The sequence below is a fragment of the Anas platyrhynchos genome, chromosome 1, assembly GCF_047663525.1.
Source record: "Anas platyrhynchos isolate ZD024472 breed Pekin duck chromosome 1, IASCAAS_PekinDuck_T2T, whole genome shotgun sequence".
Classification (NCBI taxonomy): Eukaryota; Metazoa; Chordata; class Aves; order Anseriformes; family Anatidae; genus Anas; species Anas platyrhynchos.
Window position 1 is genome coordinate 61748955 of NC_092587.1, and position 26972 is coordinate 61775926.

A 26972-nucleotide genomic window follows, 5' to 3' on the forward strand; every position below is an offset into this window, starting at 1 on the left:
TGCAACTGAAGGAATGCTTTATGTTTAATTTTCCAAAAGGATTATTCTGTGTTACCCATCAAGGACTAGATCCTTATAAGCTGTTGTAAATCAGCATAGATCCTCTAAGATAGGTGGAGCTCTGGTGTTTTTCAACACTCTGTTGAACAGCTTTTCAACACAACACAAAAAATGCAAACACAACTGTTTCAACAACTGTTGAAAAACACAACTGTTTTTCAAGAGTTTTCAACAGGTACCCTAGCAGCTACAAGGAAAATTAATTCTCTATTTTTAAGGTGAAAAGAAGAGAGAAAGAAGTCAGTCTTCCATCCATGACTTTCCATGATAAGTTCCGTATATCTGTGTTGACATCTATATTTCCATGCTGACTCCTGTGTCTCCATGTTCCTTCCTCTCAGAGATGGCTTGAGTACCACCATCCTGACTGATGCTTGAAGAGCTGAACAGAAATAACAAAAACAACATGAAAACAAAACAGTCAAACAAGAATTCTTACATATTCTGTTAATAATTTGGGGTACAAAATTTAAATCCTCAGTTTTCACAGTGGAATACACATGTGAGCAAAACAGTCTCAGTAGCACATCAGTTTTATCAAGACTGGATTCAGGGGAGACTGGCTCATCGTTGCTGTGCTTAACTCTGAGCATGCTTGAAGTTGCTCTGAACTCTATTCACAGCCCCATTTTCAGTATTTAGGCTATCTGTATAGTGCCTGGGGAGAGAGTCTGATGTCTGAGAATGGTTCACATAATCCAGGCTGAAAAACAGAAATGATCTATGCAAGAGGAAATACCAAGCAGAAAGGGGCATATTAAATTTTGTATCCCTTTCAAGCTTCAAGCTAGTGGAAGTTATTTGTCTCTGTTCAGGTTCATAAACATGAATTCTCTCCTGACTTTTTGCATCTGAAGCAGGAGAAGGATCTCTTTTCAGTTAAGTAGTTAGTGTGCACAACTAGGATCCAAGAACCTGTATTCAAATACCATTCAAATACCTCTTCTTCCTGAGGCAACTTGATCTTTCATCTCCCTTATGCATCAGGTGTCTATAATGTTATTCTGTTAATGGAATGAATGCTGTTTTCAAATTAAAAAATGGATATCATAGTAGGTAGTAAGACCTGCATCACCTGTGTGGGTCTATGATCATGCCAAAAGAGTCACCCTCACATTCCTTCTCTTTGCAAGAATGAATATTTTATTACCTCCTGCCCATGGCAATAGATTCAGTAATGGAGTTGAAAAGCTCCATCCCAGAAGATCCTTCAATTTAAGGCTTAGGGTCCTCTTCTATGATATGTATTGTCATCTTCCCAGGCAGAGAAAGACTTAGAACCAGGATACATTATAAAGTGGGTGACTTCTTGAACAGTAAAGTCAAAGAGCGAAACATGTGACCCCTCTGCTTCCTGATTATGAAGAAAAAAACTGAAATTTGCAGCATGGTAGTTGAGAAGGGGTATTTTCAGTCAGAAAATATTGTAAATATTTAGATTGTAAATATTAAGATAAATCTCAATATTTTGTTTGAAATATGAAATAAAATGCAAGCTGTTCCTTGTTTTCAATATAGTTACAGTGATACAAGCATTTAAGAAACTTCATAAGGGAAGGTTAGGCACACAAGCAATTCAGGTATCTGCAAAGCTGCATGAGTAGAATTTAAATTTTTGTTATTTAAATGTTGGTCTAAATTATCAGTTCAGCATCTAAGTGCTCTTGAGAATATAAAATCACACAGCTAGATCAAGGTAACTAGGGAGCTCTGGGGCAGAACAACAAACAGTACGATGCGTCGATGTCCCTTCTAACTCACATCTCCAGAGTAGCACTCTGTGGCTATGCAAGGTTGATCCTGGCCTCTTTACCTGTGAGGTTTGGTGAGATTCTGTCATCCAAATTGTTACTGCAGGATAAGCAGCAGCTGAGGTGACAACTGAAGTCATCACAAATAATGATAGTCAGCTACTCGGTAGTCTGTGTTTTGATTTTTTCTTTTTCCTCCTCTTCTGTGCTCCTAATTATGTGGGAGCTACTTAGCCTCTTGAGTAAGGTTCTTTCTCTTCGTGGTAGATAACATTGGTGCTGTTGAGCTGATGCCATGATGGATTGGGACCTTATATTTTGGGCAAAAGAATAGAAGGACCAGCATTTAGTTTCTAGACCCATCTCTACAATCAATTCATTCTGAGAGTGAGTCACTTCATGTGTATGTCTCAGTTTATACATCTCTATTGTGGGAAGGAGACGAATGTCTGTGTCATGCATAGATGATGTCCCACTGTGCTGGCATATTAACAGGCAGATGTCTCATGGCTGGATAGGCAGGGCAGGAGTCTGGCTGTAAAGCAAAGCTTCTGGTTCAGAAGAAGTTTCTGCCCACACACACTCGTTTTTCAAATTGAGCCAAGAAAAATCTAAAAAAATAAAATAAAAAAAAATGTCTGATAGAAGATATGTGAGGAATTCTCTCAGTGACTGAGGTGTCAGGACAGACTGGAACCCTGCCTTGGGTTTGGCAGAAGTTCATCAAAGTTAAAGCTGAACTGATGTAATGCACTAGTATTCTCCAATGAAAAAAAAAAATATCTTCTCTTCGTCCTTTCTTAGAAGACCCAGCAGGCTGCTAATATTGGATTACCTGGTGACTTCTTTCTCTTTGTATTGTCTTTTTATTTTATAAATTATTCCATACAACAAACTACTAAACATAGCGCATAGGGACACCTCATTTGAAGCATTGGTCACTGCAGATCATCCCCTGGGAAATATGGAGTTTCCACACTCCCAATCTGCTGCAGTTGTCCTTTCACCACGACAGTACCTGTGGGAAGGAAGGACAGCTTTGGAGTACCACTACCATCTCTCTGTTTTCACTTTGCATGGATCACAAAATAACAGCTGACTCCTTCCCTATTTAGTCTTCACCCACACCCTTCCTTCCTCTTCTATTTCCAGGTTTCTCAAAAAGACTGTGGTGGAGTAGCAGTGCACACAGACACTGAATGACAACATCAGGATGGAGGAATTGAATGGAAAAGCTGCTCCCTTGGAGTCTAGTCATACTGCTAAGAGTTACACGAATGTTCATTTTTACCCCTAGCAACCTGCCAGAGGAAGTAGTTAGTCACCTCTTCCCTGTGCCTGAAAGGTCTCACAGATACTGGGAGAACTGGTGGAATCACAGCTGCAACACCTAAATATTTAAGAACCAGCAACACATAAATATTCACCTTAACATGACTGTGACAATGCCCAGCACCACACTGCTTTAAAATCTGAATATCAACTTGCCTGAAGATCAGTTCTTTGCTTCCTGGCTTCAGCAGCATGGTACCCTCTTGCAGCAGACACATCTTCAAGATGAATTCTTCAGCATAAACTCTTCTGCCTGACACTTCCAAAACAATTTAAGAGTGTTTAATATTTATAAATAGTGAAGATTTCTCCACTGTTTCAGCATTCACTATAGTTGCTGTGATTCAAGCCTCCAGCAAAGCCAGAAACTGCCTTGAGCTGAAACTGGGCAACCATCTATTAAAATACAGTCATGAGATGAATAGAAGCTATAGAGCTGAAGTGCCTTGAGTGCATGTGAAGATTTATCTCACAGCTTCATCTGGAGAGCTCTTTAATAGGGAGGATATGACTCTCTGTGTGCATGCATCCATCTGGGAGAGAGAAACTTTTACAGTTTTAAATGGGGAGAAAGGGACATTTACACTTTTTGAGGAGATTCCACAGGGAGAGCATCATTTTACAGAGACATGTTATATTTACAGCTGCATTTCCTGTAAAACAAACAAACAAACAAACAAACAATACAGATGGAAATGTATCATTCATAAAGTCTTAATATCAGATTTGCCCATTTGCCCTACAGCTGTGATACACACAGAGCTGTAGTCTAAAGTGGAATGCCTGAAGATTCCACTAAGTGGAGTCCTGCCACAGATGGGGAGAAGTCAATTTGAGTTCAAATAAGGACAAGGCCCCTAGAGAGGCTCCTGTAGCTGGATTCAGACTAAGGAGAAATAAAAATAATAATAATTAAATAATAATAATAATATCATAGATTATGTAACTTCAGAGTAACTTCTTCAGGGTCTGAAAAAGGAGAGATCTGTAATCATTTCATTCCCTCATGTCCATCTGACCTATATGCAAGTCTTATCGCACATCTCCCCTGTCTCCCCCAGTTGCTGCTTCTCTGTTGCTCCTGCAGTACTTTCTCTGGAGGCTGGAGGTGGAGTAAAAGATTAGGGAAGGAAATTCCTGGGATTCTTCTTTCCCTTTCTAGGGTGGCTATATTAATTGGTGACAACAAATGAGCATAGGAATTGTCCTGTTGCTCACAGACGGGAGGAAAACCATCCTGTGGGGCTTTTTTTTGCAAAATACTGGGGGACGGAGCCAGGCTGAACTCCTTCATCCTCTCTTATAGACAACTTTTCCTTTAGATATAAACAATTAAATGATACAGCACCTCAGAACATTTTTTCCACTCCCCATCCTCTATCTACTGCCACCAAAAATATGTTCCTTAGTTGCCTCATTGGATTTTGAGTTTTCTCATAGTTTTCTTTTATCTCTCAAGCCTGCAATGTACATTCTAAGTAATGCAGTAATGCTTCTTCCTGGTCTACTCGGCTTTGAAGCATCTTATTCATAGCCTCTGCTGATATTAAGATCTTCATGCCATGGTAGCCTGACTGATGCACTTAAGTTAATGAAGCCGTCTATTCCCACTTTGTTAACTTGCTAGAGGGTTTTCACTAAGGTGGTTTACTAATTTAAAATGTACTTCCTCAAGCCTTCCATCCTGATAGAAGTCTTTCCAACAGGAATTATATCACTTTTTTTTTTTCTTCTCAGCAGTTGGCAGGTCATTACCCTCTTACTACTGTGCAGTTTGCACCTTCTTGATGCAAACACATCCTCTCAGAACTGGCCATACTGATGACTTGATTCAACTTCTCCAGAGAGCACCTGTTCTCACTCCTAGCTTTAGCATTGTATTCAGATCCATCCCTAACATATTTCGGTAAGAAGAAGAGTATATAATGAGCGAGATAATTAGCCACTCTCTGTTTTAATTATACCTTTTGCTATCTTCTTGACATGCAAAGAGCTGTCTTACATTCATGTGCTGTTCATGTGGGAGTAACCTGAGGCAGTATGAGCATAGGAAAATCCATGTGTGTAGGAAAAGAAGTGAAGTCGCTTTAGGCAAGGCAACCTTATATGACCCTCCTCCTTCCTTTGCAGCTGGTATTACTTGAAGCTGGTACAGAGAAGAATAAGGGGACTGAAGCAAAGGCCAGAGTTTGGCATGAGCAAGGCAGGAGCTGAGCAGGTTTTCTCCTGCCTTCCTGCCAGTGTCCATTAATCCTGAGCCACAATGCCCTCTTCATTCCAGCTCTTGATCCTTCCCCTTAATTCTGCTATTTATACCTTCTAAGTTGGACTCTGCTCTCATATATGCCAATTTTACACCAGTATAAATAAAGGCAGTGGATTTTTTTCTGGCTTACATTCACCTATAAAAGAGAATTAGACACATTACTTTGAGGCACTGAATGGGGTATACCCTGTCCCTTGATTCTGCTAAGTACTCTTTATATCCCAATTTTTCAACAGTCTATTCTGACACACAGCAACCTGTTGTTATTCCAGTGTTGCATTCCCACCAACCACTGCCATGTGCTCCCCAGCCCTGTCCTGAAGTTGCTGTTGGAGCTGCACCACAGACAGTACATACCCACAGCTCCTTCTGTGCTGAGTCCTTTTAGGATAATGCTTCCAGTGTCATCTTCCCTGGGGCCAGCATCAGGGAGGAAACATCTGTCACTAGCCTTTATGTTCAGCATCACCTCTCCACACTCATCTTGGGTATTATAGACTGTCCCCATAGCACCGTTGAAGAGAGCCAGTTAAGGATTTGGACCTTCCTGTGCTCTGCACTGGCCAAACAGAGGAAAAGGCCAAGACTTGTCTCACAGAACTGAAGTCTAAGTGCAGCATTATATGTTCCTAATAAAGGAGTGATTATATGAATCACAGTAGCAAAATGTTCTTGCAGAGCATATGCTCCACTCCCTGACTTAAGCGTCCAAGTGCAGCTGTACATCATTCCAGAGGAGCTTTTTGCCTTAGACGCAGGTTAACGTACAGCCCCCTGTGTTACAGAGGAGTAGCAACAGATCTACCACTCAAGGGTGTCCTTTAATGAGGTCGCTTGTGGCTGTTTATTGGACAAAAATGAATTCCAACTGGCCCATATAACAAATGAAACTCAACTGCAAAAATGTAATGATATTTATTCACACAGCTGCCAGCAAACTCACATGCACTATGAGTCATTCCAGATGTGGATAAAAACAAAGTCTGTCTGTGAAAGTAAGTTTCCTGATCCCGAGGAGACTTGGTTTGGGAGAGGAGCTGCACACTGACTTCAGCTGCACTCGGAAGATCAGACAGGTTCTCCTTCAAAGGGGGAGGGGGAGAGGAAAAGCCATTTATTTATTCCTGAAAAGAAGGGAGGTAGAAAATAAAGAAGCTAATATATAGCTAGACATACTTATTTTAAAGAAAAGGATGCTTTGGAAGACTTTGTTGCTGCTGCTATTCTATTACAGTGCTCATGCCACTGTGACATACAAATGGAGCAGAGGTAAGATTTAAGCATGAAAAAACATTTAAGAGAAATCTTTGAGTTTGTAGATTTGGTCTGTAATAATCTTCCATTTTATATATGTGTAATTTGACCCTCCCAGATCTGGAATTTCATTTCTTCTTTAAATGGGTCAGTTAAATAGCTACATAGACGAATAGAAAAATACACATGCATAAGTGCATAAAGGTAAAATTATTTATATATTCTGGTATAATAAAAATATTCAAGAAATATCCCAAGAACCAAAATTATTTATTTTCTTACTTTCTCCTTTCTCTTTCTCCTTTTTCTCTTGAATTAACAGAAAATACATGTCATGAAACTTTAAATGAAAAAACCTTTGCAGCCACAGGTGGCATGATTTTCTGCTCTACCAGGCAGATATCTGGTAACAGGAAACACAGTAATGCACAGCTTTTGCAGGATGCCTAGAACTGCCTGTGACACTGTGCTGATAGACTAGCATACACAACATATAGAAAGATACCTAGGGTGTTATCAGGCTTCGATGGCGAATATGACAATACATAGTCATGATATATTTGTATTCAAGTGTGTGAGAGTAACTTATAAAACAGTTTAGGACTATTAGATTGCATATGAGATGCTTGCTTAAGAGCTAGTAAGGATGGTCTTTCCCTTCCAAAAAGGATTTTTTTTGCTTTTGATACTGACATCTACAGATTTCCAAAGGAACTGGAGTCTGTTAAATCAAGCACTCAAGTGCCCTTTCCTACCTTCCAGCCCCAATCTTCCATTTCTTTCTCATTATAATTTCTTTCTAATCTGCTCTTTGGATTTCGTATGAATTTTCTTATGTGAGGCAAAGTCTGAATGAAATAATGAAGAGATATGCAACTCTGCTAAGTCTGTATCGATATTTAATTGTTCCTTAGAGTCAGCAGGGTCTTGCTGTCAGGACATTGACCTGAGACTCACAGTGTCAGGTTCTTTCCTTGGCTTTTACATCAGCCTCTTGAATGGTGCTGGATGAGTTATTGTACCTTCACACACCTCACTTTCTTGTGACTGTATAATAGAGGTAATGGCACCTCCATGAAAACCTTAATTTTCCAGATAAGTGTTTGTCTTTCCAGTGATGACACATAAAAAGGTCATGAAATTAAAAGTAGATTTGCATATCTGAAACATATCTATATATATATAAATAACATATATATATATATAATATGTATATATATATATCCTACCTTTTGGAAGAATGAGGACACCCTATTTATGAAGAGGGGAAAAAAAAAGGTGGGGGGAGGAGGAGGAAGGTCCATTTCCATGAAATAGTCACTACGCATTTTAAGGATGTTCATTGTTTGCTAACCCACTTACTTCAATTAAAAAAAAAAAAAAAAAAAAAAAACAAGACAACCTTAAAAGAAACCCATGCAATCCATGCAATCCAGTTTTAATCACCATGGACATTTAAAGGAAAACATCAGAACTCTGTTCTTCCTTTTGTGAAAGCAGATTATTTTCAAGCTGGAATCTCTACAGCTTGTTTTTTGAGATTTCAGAGGGAAAAGGAGATTCATTTACTGTTGTGATAAGGAGTTTAGTGCTCACAGATATTATATAGAGACACCTTCTCAGGAAGAAACCAGACTTCTCCACAGCTGATGGGACTGTGCAGATGCAGTCTTAAGGGCATGACTCCTTCAGCAATAGCTGTTTCAGAGTACCTTCACTCCCTTAAAATATCTATGTGTCAGCCTAACCAATCCCATCCTATTCTGCAGTATCTAGGGGAGGTGTGTGTGGGGTGGGGGGAGCAAAGCACCATCCTAAGTTATGAATTGCTCAGAAACCTCAGAGGAAATTTGACTGAGTACTGAGGCATGACACACCCTTTTGCACACTCATTACTCTTCCCTCCCTCCACAAATGACAACTGACTTTTGTCCGGATTAAATCTCAGTTATTTAAGTCTTGTCCAACTCTCTATCTGTGTTTTGCAATAGAAAAGAAAAGACAAACCAGCACCTGGTGTGATGGAAAAGAAACACAAATCTGCATATCAGCTCCATATTGACTAGTAGTCCAGTCTGTTTACAAAACAGTTGGGCAAGTAATCCTGCTTTTATTACCAGCATTTTTTTTTGTTTGTTTGTTTTCCCAATAGAAATGATCAGTGAAAAATGGATAAAGCAAAGTCTAGCTTTTAATTATTTTATTTTATTTTTTTCACTGGCGGCATTGGGGCACTTTGGATGCCTAAGCCCTGTAACAAAGTATTTAGTCTTTGCTCAAGAACAAAGTCATGTGAGGAAAGACGAATGTGCTTGTGCTTAGTGGTGAGTCGGAACACCAATCTGCCACCTCCCTGTGCATTTATAAACATCAATAAATGCAAAGAAAAAAAAAATTCTGCACAAAGCTTAGTGGTTTGTTTGTTTGTTTGTTTGTTTTGTGTTTGTTTGTTTTTTTGTTAATGTTTGCTTGCTTATTTGTTGTTGTTGTTGTACTTTTCTTTTTTACTCCCTCATTCATTTGCATTAAAAATGACACACAGTCCTCAGCCTGCTGAGATCCAGCTGTGGACATTGGTACAGAAGTTACAGGCATACTTTAGTCACTAAGATAGACATGTTTAGAATATTAAAGTAGGGATACTAAGTGAGCACAAAACAATTTGTTTCATCAATACAGATTTGCTCAAGCCTTCTGAGCCTTCTGTAGCCTTATCCATATGATATTAGTCTCTTGAATTTTGTAAAGTGCATGTCTAGGGAAAAAATATAATGTTAGGTCTCTAATGAGTTGCTTTCCCTATGGAATGGAAAAGGTGATTATTAATTTCTGAAAGGTCCAAATAATAATTTCAGTCCTTAAAAGATGTGTTTGTTATAGAGACCAAGCAACAAGCCCTGCCCTTTGACAATAAATAAATAAAAACTAACAAACAAACAAAAAAGGCACATACAGCTGTGGTAACCTGAGCCAATGTCACTGCTTGCCACTCAGTTGCTTTCTTCACACTGCTCTGATGAGTATTGATATGTTGAAGAGCCAAAGTAAGCTTCAGATCTGCATTACAACAATTGCTTATTCCCTGAGAGGAAAACTCTAAGGCAAGTCTTGTTATACATTTCATCTCAGCTGGCAACATTTGCCTTAAGGGCTTCATAATTCAAATAAACAGCACACAAACAGTAGCATGCCTGTTATGTGGTTGCTTGGGGAGTGAAGATAGTGTGATTCCTTGTGGTTGTGGCTTCTTGGACAGCGGGAGAGATTTGCAATAGTAAGTGGGGGCTGGAGAAGGAGATACTGGAAGACAGAAAATTGAAAGACACAGAAAACCTTAGTGAAGAATGGATATATTAGCTATATTAATACTTATGAGGTTCCATGCTTTTGGGAATGGTTATGGTGTGCCTTCTAAACCTTCAGCATTATTATAGTCATGTCCAGATTTATCTGATCCACTTTATATTGTACCTCTAGTGCTCAGTCAAAGTCAAAAGGTTGTTCCATAACACCAGGTGAATACTTTGTTCTTCTTAGAGGCTCTCTGAAGAAACAATTACTTGGAAGAACAGAAGGCCCATCCTCCTTGATTTCCCAACAGTGCAAACCTTTAGCATTTTCTCTAATGTTGTGGCAACTGAATTTGTGAGTTTGAAGAAGCAGCTGCTACATGAACAACTCTTGCAGGCTGCTTCTGCTGCTAGGCATAGCTGCAGCAGGCTGGTAGCTCTCCAATGCCAAGAGAGGTGAGACTATGCAGAAGAGAAAGAGAGACTGGCTGCTACTAGAAACCCAGCCAGCCATTTTATAAGGAAGCAGAGTTTAGCATTTTCTATCCTATGTGAACATTTCCTGCATATCAGGTTGCTGGTGATTTCACCATGTGGAAAAAAGATGAAAGCCTTGGAATTAGGGTATACACAGCATCTCCACACCTTTCAACCTTATTTTCTTCTCTTCCACTTATGGCCAGGTACTCTCTTCTCATGCAATGTCTGGGATTCCACCACTGACAGTACTGCTTGTTCAACACTTTGTTCAACAACTTTTGTTCAACACATTGGCTTGGATGGTGTGAGCAAAGGGAATGTGGCTTGAACACAGAATGTAATTATGACACAAATGTTCAAACATACATATTCACCTAGCAGACCTCAAGGATACCAACTTATGATTTTGGCTTCTTTAGGAGATGTTGAGGTCTTCAAATGTCTGGCCCAAGAGCAAAGGCAAATTGCACTAGCTTGACTGGGTACAAGATCTTTTTAAAGTGCAACATCTATTTAACTTCCCTTGATTTTCATAAAGTTACTGTTATCTAATTTATAAAATATATATTGCACATAAAACACACATTACCCATGCCCAGCTGTGTAAAGTATGTTCCTTCTTATGGAGACAAAAATACCTTTTCTCTGGCTCCTACATGATCACTTGGAAACTTGCCTCAGCTGCCCCAGCTTCCCTGCTTGTAGGACCCATTCCACTGATCTTGATCCGCTTGATCAATCTGCTGTGGATTTTCTTCCCACCTACCTTGAGTCTATTTCAGCAGTCTGTACCAATTCCTGTGAACACACATTTATGGGCTGGAATGTCCTGGTTTGGGAGTTCATTTGTCTGATGCAAATCACTACCACACTAATTATCACAGCTGTACTTGTAAAGAGAAGTAGGCACTGTGTGAAGGGATTGAAATTCAGAAGAATTATTAGCTTTGAAGATGAATAACCTGAAGAAGACAGCTTTTTTAACTAAGCTTTTATTTCCTCAGTTCCATTGTAACGACTTGTAGAACAGATGAGTGGAAGTGTATGTCATAGGCCTAAATAATAGATCTTTAAAGAAAAAATCCCAGACTGTAATAAGTAGAAAGGAGGCATTTAAAGAATGTTTCCTGCTCTTGAAGAAATTAGAAGTAGACAAAGACAAAAATGTGTTTTGAAGCAGGAAAAAAAACAACAACAAAAAAAAAAAAATCAGAGAGAGAGAAGAGAGAGAATTAATGAATGAAGAAGGCAACTAGGACATCTGCATGGCCAGTGGTGTGCAGAGCAGAAATCACAGACCCAGGGTGGAGGCGGCACAGCACAAGGCAATGAAAGGTCCCTATCTGGAGTCTGAGCAGGGTGACAGTTACATCGTGGCATGTCCCCAAGGGAATAAGCTATGCCTTTCAGCAAGGGTCACTTGCTTGGAACTGCTGCCACAATGATATGGCCGTACTGCGTCTGGCTCTGACATGTCTGCCCTACACTTTGCTGTGCACCACAGATATGGTCCTCCTGTTCCACTTAGCAGATCCCTTGGACATCAGCCACAGTGGGAGTCTGAAACTGTAAAACAAGGAGCTATTGCATGAAACAGCAGGGAGTAGACTGAAGAGGCTGAAAAGAGATTAATTCTTTGTACCTGTAAAAGCTGCTCAGTGTTGCAAAATATAGCTAGGCTACAATAGCCCCTGAATGAATTTAACCTGAGTAGGATAAACATCTAATAGGGTAGGGCTGCAACTGTAATCAAAATCCTTTCTAGCATGTCCTGATTCCCCAAATTCTCCTTTAGAGGCAGTCTTTATTAATTTAAGCTGTATGGAGTATGATGCATGAATCAGGATTCACTGTGGATACCTAACACTGAAAGACATACAAAGGATACTTAAAAAAATCAAAGTTTATAATCTCTTCTAGGGTAATGGTGCTAAACTGTGATGAGATCAGAGGAAGGATATATTATAGTTTTTGCATTTTAGTAAGATCACAGATGGATTTTGTACTCTTTAAAATCAGACAAGCTGTTAACAGGGAAGGATCTAAGTGATTCTGAGACTCTTATCACCACAGGAAGCAGACAAAAAATGGCTAAATCTTACAGCCCATATTGTCATAAATTGGTTGACAGAATCAAAAGTTAAAAAGGAAAATATCTCAATAATTTTAATGAAATCTGGGTAAAAAATATTAGAACATTGGAAAGAGTTATGAAGTAAAGCAGTTTTCTCTTCAGTATTTGCTATACTAAGTGAGAAGTAAAAGATGAAAGTGACCCAGTCGCATCTTCTTAGTGATCCCATGTTCATCCCAATACTGAGGACTAGTGAGCCAGTAAAACACATGCTGTTACTTTTATTTTTTTATTATTATTATTTTTTTTTTTTTAGGATTTCTGCATGCCCCATATGTATTTGCATAGGTCCCAGATGTAGAACTGCCATGGGATCTGCATCAGTATACAAACTCCTTATCTCCCAGCCAAAGGACAGCTCAGAAGCACCTCTTGCCATCCAAATCCCTCCTTACACTTTCAGACTGAAATAGCTCTCTTCATCTTACTTTTACCAACCCAAACACTGTTTCAAATGCACGCTATTAAGCCAATGTTCTCCTCCACAAGCAAAGCAGCTCTGTTATGAATGAAATAACTCATCTACACTTGCAAAGACTGTAGAGCACTCTGTGAGTCCTATCCTGATTATCTTTTACTCAACTGCTCTGGCCAGAGACCCCACTAATACCTGACATCGTGCAAACAAACACAGGGTAAAAATGTCTCTTCTCCAAAGAACTTTCAGTGTAATTAAGGAGAGTAAGTGTTAACATCCTTTTTTTTTGTGAGGCACAGAGTAATTTAATCATTTGCTCTGTGTTTCTTCGGGATGACTGCATGTGTGTAGTCCTGTATATTGGTTAGTGATGATTTTTTTTTTCTTCATGTTTCTGAAGCATAAAGTGTTTTTCTTGTTTCCTTGGGTAAATCATGCCAGATTCAGCAGGAAGGTAATGACTTCTCGGGCAGAATGAAATCCTGTCAGAAGCACTGAACAGTACAGTGTCATTGAAGTGCAAGTCAGCAGGTCTTAATGAATATCATCAGTGTGCAAAGGCTCTGATTACTTGGATTGTGACAAGCAAGATGTAAATCACTGAGGTTAAACATGGAACAGTAGAGTAATTAACTCTGCATGCAATGCCAGTGCTCAGGTTCAAGGCAGGACAGGACCCATACATTGGGCTGCAGTCCTGAAGACTAAAACTGGGATCTGCAAAACCATGCACTCTCCCTCTGCACCCCACTGAAGGGAGCATCTAAAATGCAGAGAACCTAGCAGGAGCAAAACAGGGAGCCATGTGATGAGTGTCTTGGTCTGATGTGGAAAAAGGTGTCTGTTTCTTGCTTTAACCTTAATAGCACCAAAATGTGCAAACCAGCAGCACTTAGGCCAGTAAGAGTTTCGCCACTGTCTTGAGGGAGGTCACAACCTCAGTTGTTCTCACTAACTTAGTTTTCTATAGTGACCCTGAGTGTTGAAAACTTCCAGCCTTGAAGTGTTATTTGTTGGTTAAAGTGTTTTTCAGCAAAGTGACACTACTGAGGGTGAAGCTGATGCAGGTCAGATATGTGGATGGCTGATGGTTGAAAGCAGAGAAGTAAATGTATCAAAGTATCACAAAAAAAAAGGAAGAAAAGAAATCAAACAGGATGAACTACAAGTAACACTTCTGGGAAGACACAGTGTCTATACGTGGTATACCTGCCACAGTATATATTGGGAGACATTATACCAGCTTAAGTCTGCATCCCAAGTCATGGGGCTCCCTTGCCTATTCAATGTTTTATGCTTCACCAGTAACTCTCTTCATCCCCCCCCCCCCCCCCCCCCCAACCCTGAGGTGCTGCAGACTGCAACCATAAGCTGGCTTTTCTTGCCTTGCTGCTGCTGTTTTTGTGGCAAGCAGAGCTCCGTACTGGACTTGAGGCTAAGAGTGCAACAAAGAAGACAGCAGAGTTAAATAAGCTCCAATATTCCCAGTTTCCACTAACATTCCTTTCCTCTGGTGAAAGCGTATGTGGGGCCTTTCCTGGCTCAGCTTGTTGGCTCGGTTTGGCAGCTCCCCAGTTCCCCTGAGATCAGCACGCATACCGCTCATCCTCTGGAAATTCCTCCCTGGCCACAGGGAAACAGGTCACCAGCCAGGAGCTGGGCTCCAAACTCCAGGAGTCTCTCTCTGCTCAGAAGAAGCCAGGTGGGTAGCTGAAAAAGAATTGCTGAGAAAGAGAAAAATAAGCTCTTCAAAGCTCAGAGGTTATTTGGGAGGAAATGGTGTGGCAGAAGGGCAATGCTGTCCTGTAAGCACTTGATGGAGACCCAAATGCACAAGGTCTTCTGTGTGATCCCCTCACACCCTTCCCTGGAATGGCAGTGGGGGAGCAGAACATTTAGGTTAGATTTTGCCTAGTTGTGAAGAGAGTAAACTGGCCTGGGCTAGTTGTGGATATCTGCTGAGATCCAAAGCATGAGGATTTCATCATTTCCATCTATTTGGCAGGTGGTGGCATGCCCCAAATGGAGATGACGCTTCTGATCTTTTGTCTGTTTTGGAAAAAGTACAGACTTTCTAAGCTGACAGGACTTTTTTGAGTCACTGAGAGGGAAACAAGAGAGGCAAAAGGATAAGGCAGAAGTACTAAGAAAGAAGAGATAAAAATTTGAAGGCAAAGGTAGCAAATTGGAGGAATTGGCATGAATGAGAGGAAAATAGGAAAAGAGGAAAGATAGACACAGAGAGAAAATGTGATAAATGTAGATGGGAAAGAATAAAGCACACATTTGCTTAAGAATAGGGTAGCATTCACCCCCTTGTCAGTGTGGTATGCATCCTCATTTGAACCTGCTCTTCAGCAGATGTCCATCTGTCACAGCTGGTCTTCATCTCATCTGTCTGCTTCTCAGGCTCATGGGATGGCTGCATATGTCTGCCTTTTCTCACATAAGCAGGACTCCCATTTTCTTGTGGTCCTCACCGACCTGCCACTGCACCAGGATGGTGAGATTCCATAATCTGGGCAATTCACCACTGATCACAGTGTAAAAGGTAAAGTTACTGCTGCTGAATCAGAAAGGTGCCAAGGTCTCCACATATCCCCTTTTGTTTGCCTCTCTCTAAGCTTTTTAAACTATGTAGGTATGAAAGGAACTCTTCCCACTTCCCAAGAAACAGGCTTTTTTTTTTTTTTTTTTTTTTTCCATGGAAGTTGCAAGAAGGTTGCTCTTTTACAAGGTTATAGGGCTACAGCATTTCCCACTAATACCCATCATCTTCTCCCATTAACATCAGTCATAGCAGCAGTGACACAGTGGCATATGTCCCTGTTTCCCCCCTAGCAGTCCCTGTAGAAATGTTAAGTTCTGCAAGCCCTCGTTTTCCTCCCTGGCTTTCATATGCTCACAGCCATGACATTATGTTTTTGTTTGTGCCTGGCTCTAAAGAGGCATAAAGTAATTTTTTTATTGAATTTATTTATTAAATGCAGATTCTATGTCTGAGAGAACTGTTTGTGACTTAAACCCCCTCCTAAAATAAAAGGCATTTAACGCATGCTTCATTTTCGTTTACTGCTATTGTTCATGACTTGGCACTGAACAAACTCCATTTCCAGTTAAATGCTACTTGTAGACATCCTAATATAGTACAGCATGTTTTAAGTGAAACCATTCATTTGTCATAGTCACAGCAACTTCTGGTTTTCTGGATTGCCATGCCAATTTGGCAGAAAAGTTTGGAAGGTGATAAGTCTAATGATAAAAACGTATATACAGCTTGTTTTATTGCTTTCTTTCACAGGATTTTTCACTAAACAGAGCTCAAAGGGGCAGACTTAGCTCGGCTTGTACTTAGTAAGCCCAAAGATCAGTTGGGCACTCATAAAAATATCCAACAAGTTTTCCTCACTTGTGTTCCCTATTACAGGAATCTCATACAATCAGGCCCAGTTAGGCCCAAGTTGCAAAGAGAAGTGTCAAAAAATAAGAATAGCCCAAACCTACTTTCTATCTCAGGTCTGGGGTTCTTGCCATCATTGCCTAACCCTCCTGCTTTTCTGCACCAAGTTCCTGTCTCTCACCATGCCCTGTCTCTCCCCAAAATCAAACCCAGATGCACAAAGACAGCAGCTGCTTGGCTGAGGCCTGAGCAATGCTGACTACAGTGGATGGAGGGAATCCTCCAGGAATGCAGGGAGCTGAGAGGAAGATTCGAATATTTATCAGTGGGGCTGAGAAAGACAAGACAGTCACAAGCCACCCATCACACAGACTGAGGGGTTGTCATTTCAGGGTGTTATATTTCTCATGTTCACAGTGAGGAAATGTTGTAGGCTCCAGATTAGGAAGAAGTATTTCAAGAGTCTGCCTGGTATATAGCTAACTGTTAGGGACACCATGAGAAATTTCATTTCCCTAGAAAGACTTCTTTTTTTTTTTTTTTTTGCCAGAAATAGTATTTAGGGAGCAGGCTGTTGGATGATTCCTGGTAAGTTTTGGATGCCTTTCAAACCCTGAATGACTAACTGCATGTACCACAGACCATCTACCCAGCACAGATCCTCTTATGTCAGCCGAAATCTCTGTGCATGCTGCTCACAGACAGCACTGTCCAGCTGAGGTGAAGTCTAAAGCAGAATGAGATGTTCACATAGTTCCTACAGAGGAACATATGGGGACTCAAGCAAAACAACACCATCGATGCAGAGCTCCATTTCTACTTGCACACGTTTGCCAGTGAGGTAAAAATAACCAACCCATCATGTGTGTTAAATACTCTATACTCATTCCTGCTTTCTACTTACTTGATCAAAGAGATAGATGTGTGCATCACTTCCAGCTGGCTTGTTCACTCCTGCTTGAATTCATGCTGCCAAATAAGACAACTGTCAAAGAAACAAATGAGTCTCCCCTGACACCTCTGCATGTAAGTGCTGCTGACCCCAAGGCTGGACTTCAGCACCCCCTGACTGCCTGCCTGCTGAAATGGAAAAGAGTGCTGGTCCTTCAGCTGGGAGCAGCTACTTGAACATATTTCAGTTTACGTATCTGTTTTCAAACTACAGTGCATTTCTTTGTGGGTGTTTTTGTTGAAAAAATAAAGCAAGCATTATTTAGATGAAGTTATAAATCACCTTCTGAGTGTCTTTTTCACAGCAGCCTGGAGTGTTGTCTGTAACCCAATGTAGCTGCTAATCCAGTGTGCCCTAGGAGCTCAGCCAGCTAGTTTGCATTCTGCTTCATCATTAATGTCTGTGCAGCACTTAGAGGTCAAAATGGAACTTAAAGAGTACTGTGTCTCCCATTTAGAAACAAATATGGGGACAAGTTGTCCGTACCTCATTTTGTAGCCATGAGAAATGTCAATTTACTGCTATAAATAATTACTTTATCGTGTGTGCTCCAGTACCTCAGACAGTGATTTCCTCTTATCTATAAGGTAGACCAATAATAATATTCCCATAATATGACAAAAGCAAGTCAGATGAGGATGGCATAAGATGAATATCAATCACATGCTCAGATCTAGATGATCTCTATAAACTTGCCTGGTGATAATCCTTACTACCAAACTGAGGAAGAAAAGTCATGCATAATGAAGTCTGTTTTTCATGAAGAGCATTTCTTTAGACACAAGACCATGGAAGAATGACCTAAAGATTTTTCTTTAGCAGCTTATAATGACAAGCAAATGAGTGTATACATGCTGACAGAAACTTTTCTAAGCAAGCATATTTCATTATGAAAGCTTCAAATTGTTCAACTTAGCGAGAAGAAAGACCAAATCCAGGAAAAGGCAGGTTGATATTTACAATGTATCACAGCAACTTACCTAAATTGCTCTTCCACAGTCATAAAAATGTCTTCTGTTCCAGTTCCCCCACACAGAGGAGTTAAAATGAAGAATAAATTCCCAGCTGGTTTCAGTCAGCAATATGCTAGATGTTTTCATGGGAAATCAAGTCTTCCTTCTTTATTCCAATTTCATTCTTCCTAAGTATAGAACATGAGATCATTAGCTTTTTTTCCTTAAACATTTACTTAGACTATTTTCCTGGAAGCAAAAATCCATTTTACAAGTTCAGGTCAAAAAAAGAGACTGTATGGAAAGGAAGAAAAGCTCTGACTCTAATACCCAGGACAAACTGGCAGGGTGCTGTTGCCTGGGAGCCATTGGTTGATGACATCTGTAGGTGACAGGAAAGGGAGCAGCAAAAGATGCTGAGATTTGAACTTTCATTAATTTCAGCAGCAGCTGTCAGCATTTGGTTCCTTTCAGTTCCTGTCATCAGAAGACAATGTATTTGTTGACTGTAAGAGTTCTGGAAGCCCAAATCTAACCTTCTTCTCTTCCACTTGATTCCAAATATGCCTTTCACAGCACAGGGCTCTCTGTGACCTGGCTGTCCACAGAGCAGAATCACAGGGCTGGTGGTGCTAGCTCAGGTCATCTGAGGACCTCGTCCACAGTGTCCTGCCTTTAGCAGTTTGCAGTACTCAAGGTTCTGGCAGGACTTTCTGTATTTAATAGAGAATCCATTTGTACCTCAGTCTCAGCTTTATTTTTGCGGATTGTGAAACCTGAAAGGTCTAGAAATATTCAGATTTTAGGAGAGTGTGAAATAATAAGGAACAGTAGACAAAGGACAGCTTTGTAAAATGGAAATCCCATATATGTGCTTGTGGAGTGGGAGAGGCAGCTATAAAAATAATTTTTCATTCATCCTTCAGGTTACTATGTTTCTGACAATATCACAAAGACTGATGAAATTCTGTTGGCAGACCACTACATCTACACACAATGAAATCCAACAGTTATATTCTGTTGATAATTATATTTGAGTTCTGTCAATTATTTTAGTAATATTTTCACTTAGATGTAGAAAATAACAAAATAGGGCCCAGACATTCACACAGGTGTGAACTTGACAGAACAGATGTCTTCTCATGGCAACCCTCCTTTACCACTCCAGAAGAGACATGTGGTCCCCTCTGTTTCTTCAGCAGGGATACAGCACAGCTTTTCACACTCCATGTTCTGCTCAGGTGGCAAAACAGCTGTACCATTCCAGTTCAGAAACAACGTGAATCCATCTTCAGCTTTGTTACATTCTCAGATGTCTTTTTTTTATCTTCACTACTAGAAAATACACCCCGCTTTGAAAAGACATTACTTCCAGAAATAATTTATTTCTTCATAAAAAGGACATGATATCCCCCAGGTTTTTCTTTATTGGGCAATGTTGATTTATACATTTTCTCTATCCAGCACATATTCATGTCATTAAGAAAAACAGTAGCAGGTGCACTGACATTTGGAGCTCAATGAGCAGCTGTAAAAACAGCTGGGTCTTCCTTGGTTTTGAAGAAAAAATGAAATCCTGGAGCAGAGAAAGCAGAGAAGTGGGATTTATGTATTTTCTTCTTACTGATTTACTTGAGCTTGGATAGGAATTGAAGGAAAGGGGAAGAAAATTCTGATTCTTTCTATTCTAAGGGAGAAGATATGATGAACAATCTAACATTTATTTGTCCTCAGTTTTAAGCTGTGACATTGATACTTAATGAGTCTGAGGAGTAACTTGCCATTTCACATGTGTGCTATATGTGGGTGAGAAGTTCATGCACAATTAAAATAATAGATAGTTTGTTATCAGTTTAATAACTGTTCCTAGATCCAAAGTTAACTTCTGGAATTTATTTGCTAGCTGAAGGTATCCACAAATAGCTTAAGTGAATTATTGTAAAGTCCCCTCAGCTAACAGTTCCATGATCTCAGTGGGACAGTTCCCACACAATAATTCACCACAGGACAACATAATCAGCACCAGCAATAATCCCTTGTTATTTTTCTTAATCTGCAGATCGTATGGTCATATATTTTAAGTCAGTAGGCCCATGTATTTTTAAATTTGGACACCTGCACAGAATTTTGTACAATGGCCTTTTCAACAGATCCAGTGCATTGTGTTTCATTAATGCAGAGAAGGCAGACAGATTGAACTGGAAAACATCAGGAGACAGAAATCTCCTAATTCTCTTGCAGTAAATTCTCTTGTGGTAGGGGACAGCCATTCTCTCAGTTAAAAGGACAGGCTAAGCTTGAAAAGAGCTTGTAAATATATATAGTAGTGGTTGTCTAGCTAATGTACATGATATTGTTCCTGTTCTCTGAATAGACATTTTTTGGAACTGGCCAACAACAGCAATACATATTTCCACTGAAGAATCTGAGCTGTCATTCACGATTATGACAAAATCCATACTGCTCTCTGCTAGGTCTGTAGTTCAAACCAGATGTTTTATTTTTTTTCTCAGCATTCATGCCTAGAATAAATTTGAAATACTCTTTGTGCCAGTTGAATTTACTCTGTTAAAAGTTCAAGAGAGTGTAAGCATAGAAGAGAAAGGAATGGTCAGTGGCTAGTGGGCTAGTGGTCCTGCAGCCTATCTTTATCTCTAGTAGGAGTAACTGCACTGTGTGAGATGGCCTTCCTCAGAAAGGAGACCCTGAGCTTGGTGGTTAGATCAAGGGTGTGTAACCATGAGGAATGTCCTCTGCTTTTCCTAACCAGGGCTACCATCCATCCTTACATCATTCAAGAACTGGAATCATCATCAAATGTCCTAAGAGCACTTGGACCACACTTGCACTGGGAGTTGCTCACAAGGAGGAGCATTGCTAGCATAGCAGCTGTGATGGGAAACAAGGAAGCTAAAATCTATCTTTTTTTTTTTTTGGTTTGCTGTTAGCCTTCATTCACAACCAGCCAGATCCCTGACTTGGCTCACCATGTGGCCACACGACGTGGTGTTGGCACAAAGGGGAAGAAGGAGAACGTGACTGTGGGGAAGGCATACAAGACTGCTTCTTGCAGCTGCAGCCATGATGAGGTCAGCCTCAGAAAAATCCTAGCTGCACAGACACCTTTGCCTGTCTCAAAACCAAGGAAGCCTGACTGAAAAAGAAATTACAACAAAAAGAAAAAAAGAAGAAGAAAAAAAAAAAAAAAAAAAGAAAGAAAAAGAAAAACTAAAAAGGCCCTTCTTACTACTTGGTGCTTAAACACCAACCTGGCTGCACATCTTCCCTCCCTCGTTTCCTTCATGGGAGATCTGGAAGTAGACCTAACCATCATTATATCCCTTCACTTGTAAAAAAATAAAAAAATTCAAATGCATTTAATTGAGATTGCTTAATGTTTTCCTCTCATACAAGAGATCTTGAACAGAAGTTCCTGTGAGCAATGTGATACAAATAGGGAAGGAAAGGTGGTCCTGCAATGAGGAAGGAGATATAAAGCACAGTTTCATTTCCCAGCTCTGCCTGAAGTTTCACGTTTCTAAAATTGCTTATTGCTTCTGTGTTAGGTCTGTGCAACAGTGTTAATATCTCCCTTCTTTACTGTTGCCCTTTGCTCATGTAGCGCTTACCATAGCCCATCCCCAATTGCTAGAACTATGGCAGTAAATTGAAAGACACTTTTCACTTCTTCTTCCCTTTAGTTAGTGTGTGTGTATTTCCTCTCTCAATTTCTGCTGCAGCAGCTTTACTCCAGCACATTAAAGGCTTTCTTGGCTGTTTTCATGTTTTTTTTATGAGCATAAATAATTATAGGTGGGGACACCCTCTTTATGACCAAGGGAAGAATAAATAACACAGCATATATTACTCCAGGCCAGGAATTGGTAAAAATGCTGTATAATAAAAATTCCATGGGAGGAAATAAATTCTGAGACCATTTTAGTTGGTTGATGCTAATCATATCTTTCAAGCCATCTACTTAAATCATAAAAGTTAAAATCTCCTCCATCTTTCACAATCACAGGCTCAGGTGGACTGTTTCCTTCTCTAGCAGTCTCCATTTCTATAAACAGTTTTTTTTTTTTCTTACTTATGTTAAATAACTAGAAAGGCTATTACAATTCTTTTTTAATGTTGGAACTCTGTTACACATTAACTTAAACTAATGTATTTAATGTAGTCTAATCTACTCCAATGTATCTCAGAATATTTATGAAGTGCAGAAATATAAAGTGGATTGGTCAAACTTCAGGGAACTAAGACGCCCATTTAGAAAATGTGTTTCTTTAAAAGGAGGTAAAATAATAAATGTTAACTTTGGAAAAAAAAAAAAAAAAAGTCATTAACATCTTTTCTCTTTTTTTACTATTTTTTTTTTCTAAGCACAGTGTTACTTGTTACTGATTTTAGTAGGAAGATTTGTTTCTTGTATCCTTATTGACAAAACTCAGACTTTCAAGATGGAGCTTTTTTCTTTTAACCTTCCATTTATAAGTAAAGAAGAAACAAATCTCTATCCTCACTTTTAGTCAACAGTCAGATAAAAGGACGTATCATTGACATTATTAATTTTATTCTTAGGAGCTAAGATACCAATGATATGGAGCTGAAAGTACAGAGAGGAAAATTCTCTTGGTAGTTGCTTTTAAAAACGTGTTAGTTCATCTTGGTTTGTAATTAAAATGTCTTCTTCATCTCTCTGCTGTGTTCTCATAAGGGGCACTGGGATTTCAAGTCCCTGTAATGGAGATTTTAATGTATTAAAGCTGGAATGCACAAGTTTTGCATAGTACTTGTTGTCATGGGAGCTACTTTTGTGAGTAACTGTAATTCCACATGCAGGTTTCAGAAGCTGGCCTATAGCACTGTGATGATTTTCCCTAGTCCTTCTATTTTTAATTATATTTGTGTGTGTGTGTGGTTCCCTTCTTTCTGTTCCTCTTATTCTTCCTTCAGCTTCCCACTCATTTTATTTCTCCTGTGCTAAAGCAAAGTGTTCAGTCATTTCTAACACCACAGTTTTATGCATGAAGACAAAGTATCTGGAAGTATTAACTGCTCTTTTCCTTGTAATCTCAGAAATAGGGAGTTGGTCTCAAAAATCTAGTAATGTCCAAATAAATGATTTTCACTACTTCTTTGGACTCAGGCTCTAATAATCTAAGACTGAAAGACAAAACTAGCAGCTGCAGACTTGAATTTGGCTTGTAGAACAGCTCCACTTGGGCCACTGCCTTCACATATGTCAATAGGCAAATGCTGCTTTCAGGAAGTCAAGCCACAAGTCCCTCTTGTTACTCTGCTCCTCTTGTCCTTCATGAAAAGGGTCCAAATGAAGCAATTAGATAGTCCTTTTCCATGACCCTGAAGTCAATCAAAACAATTCCTACAGAGTCATGATCCCAGTTAAATTGTGTTAATGTCCCAGGAACCCCAGGGACATGCTTTGCCAGGATGGCCCCCACAGGGCCTGATTCATGCTCTTTGCTTGATACTTTTTTTTTGTAGGGGAGGAAAATAGCATTGATGATGCACAGACAATTCAGTAGTCCTGCTGCTATGCTCTGTACTTGAGCAAGCACATCACAGTGCTTGAATTGGGGAAAAAAAATTGTCATGAACAGGAATATGGACTGGAGAGCAAAACCGAACAGCTATACTGTCACCAGTGAAACTGCATGGAAAATCTGGGAGAAGATCACAAACATCTATCATGTGGATACTGAGTTCCAGAAAATCCTTGCACAGTTCTTAAAAAAGACGAAAGCATCTTTAAAATAGATCTGTCGACAGCTTCAGACTTGACATTACATTTAAACAGCTAAACAGTTAGAAGTAGGCCAATGAGTTGGTGAACCCTGCTGCAGCTCTTATTTAAAAACCTGGGTATTCCTTAAGGAGAAATGGAGCTGTCAGCAGTTCTGTGAGCGTGGCTGCACTCCTGCTGTGAGCAATGACGAAGATGGGTACTCCTCTATTCCATTTTGCGGGGCACTTTCAACTGCCTGCAGGACTAGATTTTTTGGCTGCCCACCACCTTCAGGCATGAGCAGTGGTGCACTCCAAGGCACAGAGTGAAGCTGCTCAGGGTCAGGCAGGTGGGCTGGGAGCAGGTGACCGTGTTCAAACACACTGGTCTCATCTCCCTCCAGCCCTGAGGTTTCTCTGTGCAGTGTGGGTAGGCAGATCTGGGAGCACTTCTACTCTCTGAAGAGGGGATGCAGAGGAGGATGAGTGCTAGTGCACAGATACATAATAGAAAATGTTTACAGTAATCTTAATCAAAACCTGATTTTTCTTATCTTATCTCCATGTATCATAAGCTTTTCATTATGTGACCACTCAGCCCTGTGCACAGAAGCACCCATAACTCAGTTGGAGATCTCTCAACATATTTATAACAAAAGTAAAAGCTATAAATCAACAGGAGTTTATCCATTGCCTTATAGTTTTATTTTGGGCCTTCTCTGGCAGTACTGACTGGGGATCTTTTCAGACATTTACAACTGCTGCCACTAAAATGAATTGAATTGTCTGAATCATCACCATAAAATGATGCACCCTGTTCTGAATCTTCCTATGACATAGGGGAGAAAATAGATAAGATATGGTAACTCTTCTGGGGAAGAAAATGGTAAATAGGTGGTAATTTTCTTTTGAAAAAGAAAACTGTAAAGAGATGGCAACTCTTTTATTTATTGGTATTGCCCAGCTAACTTACATCAGATCTAGAAGTAAATGGAGGAGGAAGTAAAATCAGCAGAAAAGTTTTAAGTGGGATTTGCAATCACCAGTATTTGCAGCTAGAAACTAGCTGCAAATCTTTATCTGTCTCAGCTTTTTTTTTTTTTTTTTTTTTTTTTTTTTTTTTTTTTGCTAAATTTATGTACATGTTAATTTAGTGTGATAAAAGTCAGAGAGTACTTGCTCTAAACGCTTGCATGGTTTCTGAAGAACTCATGAATTCATGGAGAGGATGGTGGAAGCAGCGATGGTGGAAGGATTTAACTACTATGCAGGAAGAAAGAGAAAGGAAAGGACTGGAATAAAATGTGAAGCAGGAAAATCAGATCACCATGACAAATACAAATGAGCTCAGAAAGAGTTTCTGAGTAAAGTTTGTAAGAACTGTAACAAAGTTTAATATGTTTTGGGAACAAGATAATGAGATCAGGGAGTCAGTGCTAGTCTGGCCCCTACAGAGGATGGTATGCTTCTGATACGCATACAAAACTGTTTCTCATGGTATAACAGCTCAGGCCCTTGTCCCTTTGAATCTTCTAAAGTAATATATGTCAACCTGGGAACAGCATGTTAGGAGAGCCCAGCTACCTTTCAAGATGTTACTAGTGATTCTGCAAGTGTGTCAGTACTAAATCAATAGTATGTTATTCAATATCCTGAGGACTCCTTCAGTGAGTTTTTTTTTCTGGGCAAATGGTGATGGGCTGGATCTGATGACTCCTCACCAAGCTCCAGTGTAGGAACCTGCCCTCATCTGAAAACTAAGAGAAAACAGTGTGACGACAGAAAGAATAACAGCACTAAAACCAAATGACACAGACAACTTTTCCAAGGCTCAGGTAATATTTGAACTGTGAATCATCTGCGTATATGATCATCTGTGTACCATATGCGTATGCATAGGTACTTTGTACTCTGGGTCTGGTTCCATTGAAAAGCCACATAAAAGAGATAAAAATGAATCGTCACCATTATGGACTGGATTTTTGCCAGCTGCTTAGAAATTAGAATTTTAATTGCCCAGTAATAAAAGTTCTAATTACTCAGCAATTAGCGTTTGAAGTTTCAAGTCCTTCACAAGCACTCAAATGCATTCTCCAGCTGCCAATAGTGACAGATGAAATAGCTCCAGTATGTCTTGGTAAAGCTATGAGCAAGAATGATGAACATCAGTGATGGAGCAGCAGTAGAAATTGTGGATAGTTCCACTATCCACAGGTCAGCCAGTTTGGCTAGGTCAAAACCAAGCTGTAGGAAAGCTGTGTTCTCTTTCCAACATCAGGAAGCAGATAGGAAGGATGCTAGAGAGGAGGTTGTTACCAAGACAGGACACTCGGTGCTGGGGCCGGTCCTCTTTAACATCTTCATCAATGATCTGGACGACGGCATTGAGTGCACCCTCAGTAAGTTCGCAGATGACAACAAGTTAGGTGCGTGTGTCGATCTGCTCGAGGGTAGGAAGGCTCTGCAGGAGGATCTGGATAGGCTGCACCGATGGGCTGAGGTCAACTGCATGAAGTTTAACAAGGCCAAGTGCCGGGTCCTGCACCTGGGGCGCAATAACCCCAAGCAGAGCTACAGGCTGGGAGACGAGTGGTTGGAGAGCTGCCAGGCAGAGAAGGACCTGGGAGTGATGGTGGACAGTCGGCTGAATATGAGCCAGCAGTGTGCTCAGGTGGCCAAGAAGGCCAACGGCATCCTGGCTTGTATCAAAAACAGTGTGACCAGCAGGGCTAGGGAGGTGATTGTCCCCCTGTACTCGGCTCTGGTGAGGCCGCACCTCAAGTACTGTGTTCAGTTTTGGGCCCCTCGCTACAAGAAGGACATGGAGGTGCTAGAGCGGGTCCAAAGAAGGACGACGAAGCTGGTGAGGGGCCTGGAAAACATGTCCTATGAGGAGCGGCTGAAGGAGCTGGGCTTGTTCATCCTGGAGAAGAG

At 40.2% G+C, this 26972-nt stretch overlaps 1 protein-coding gene and 1 long non-coding RNA gene across 5 annotated transcripts in view; one reads left to right on the plus strand and one right to left on the minus strand.

Moving 5' to 3' along the window:
- Window positions 1–18681, minus strand: LOC119714500 (uncharacterized). Of its 4 annotated transcripts, none has more exons than XR_011809802.1 (4): window positions 18621–18681; window positions 18318–18478; window positions 1211–3402; window positions 1–442 (listed from the first exon to the last, which is right to left on the minus strand). It is a non-coding gene; the product is annotated as an uncharacterized lncRNA (long non-coding RNA). The 4 variants fall into 4 exon arrangements; XR_011809804.1 differs by having other exon boundaries at window positions 1211–1414; window positions 1874–3402; window positions 18318–18668; XR_011809801.1 differs by having other exon boundaries at window positions 1874–3402; window positions 18318–18668.
- FAM180A (family with sequence similarity 180 member A) overlaps window positions 6103–26972 on the plus strand; it is a 25807-nt gene continuing 4937 nt past the window's right edge. Inside the window, exon 1 of the mRNA XM_005020185.6 lies at window positions 6103–6678. Within this exon, the coding sequence (XP_005020242.1) occupies window positions 6603–6678 (76 nt within the window). The 5' untranslated portion in view covers window positions 6103–6602. The remainder of the gene's footprint in view (window positions 6679–26972) is intronic.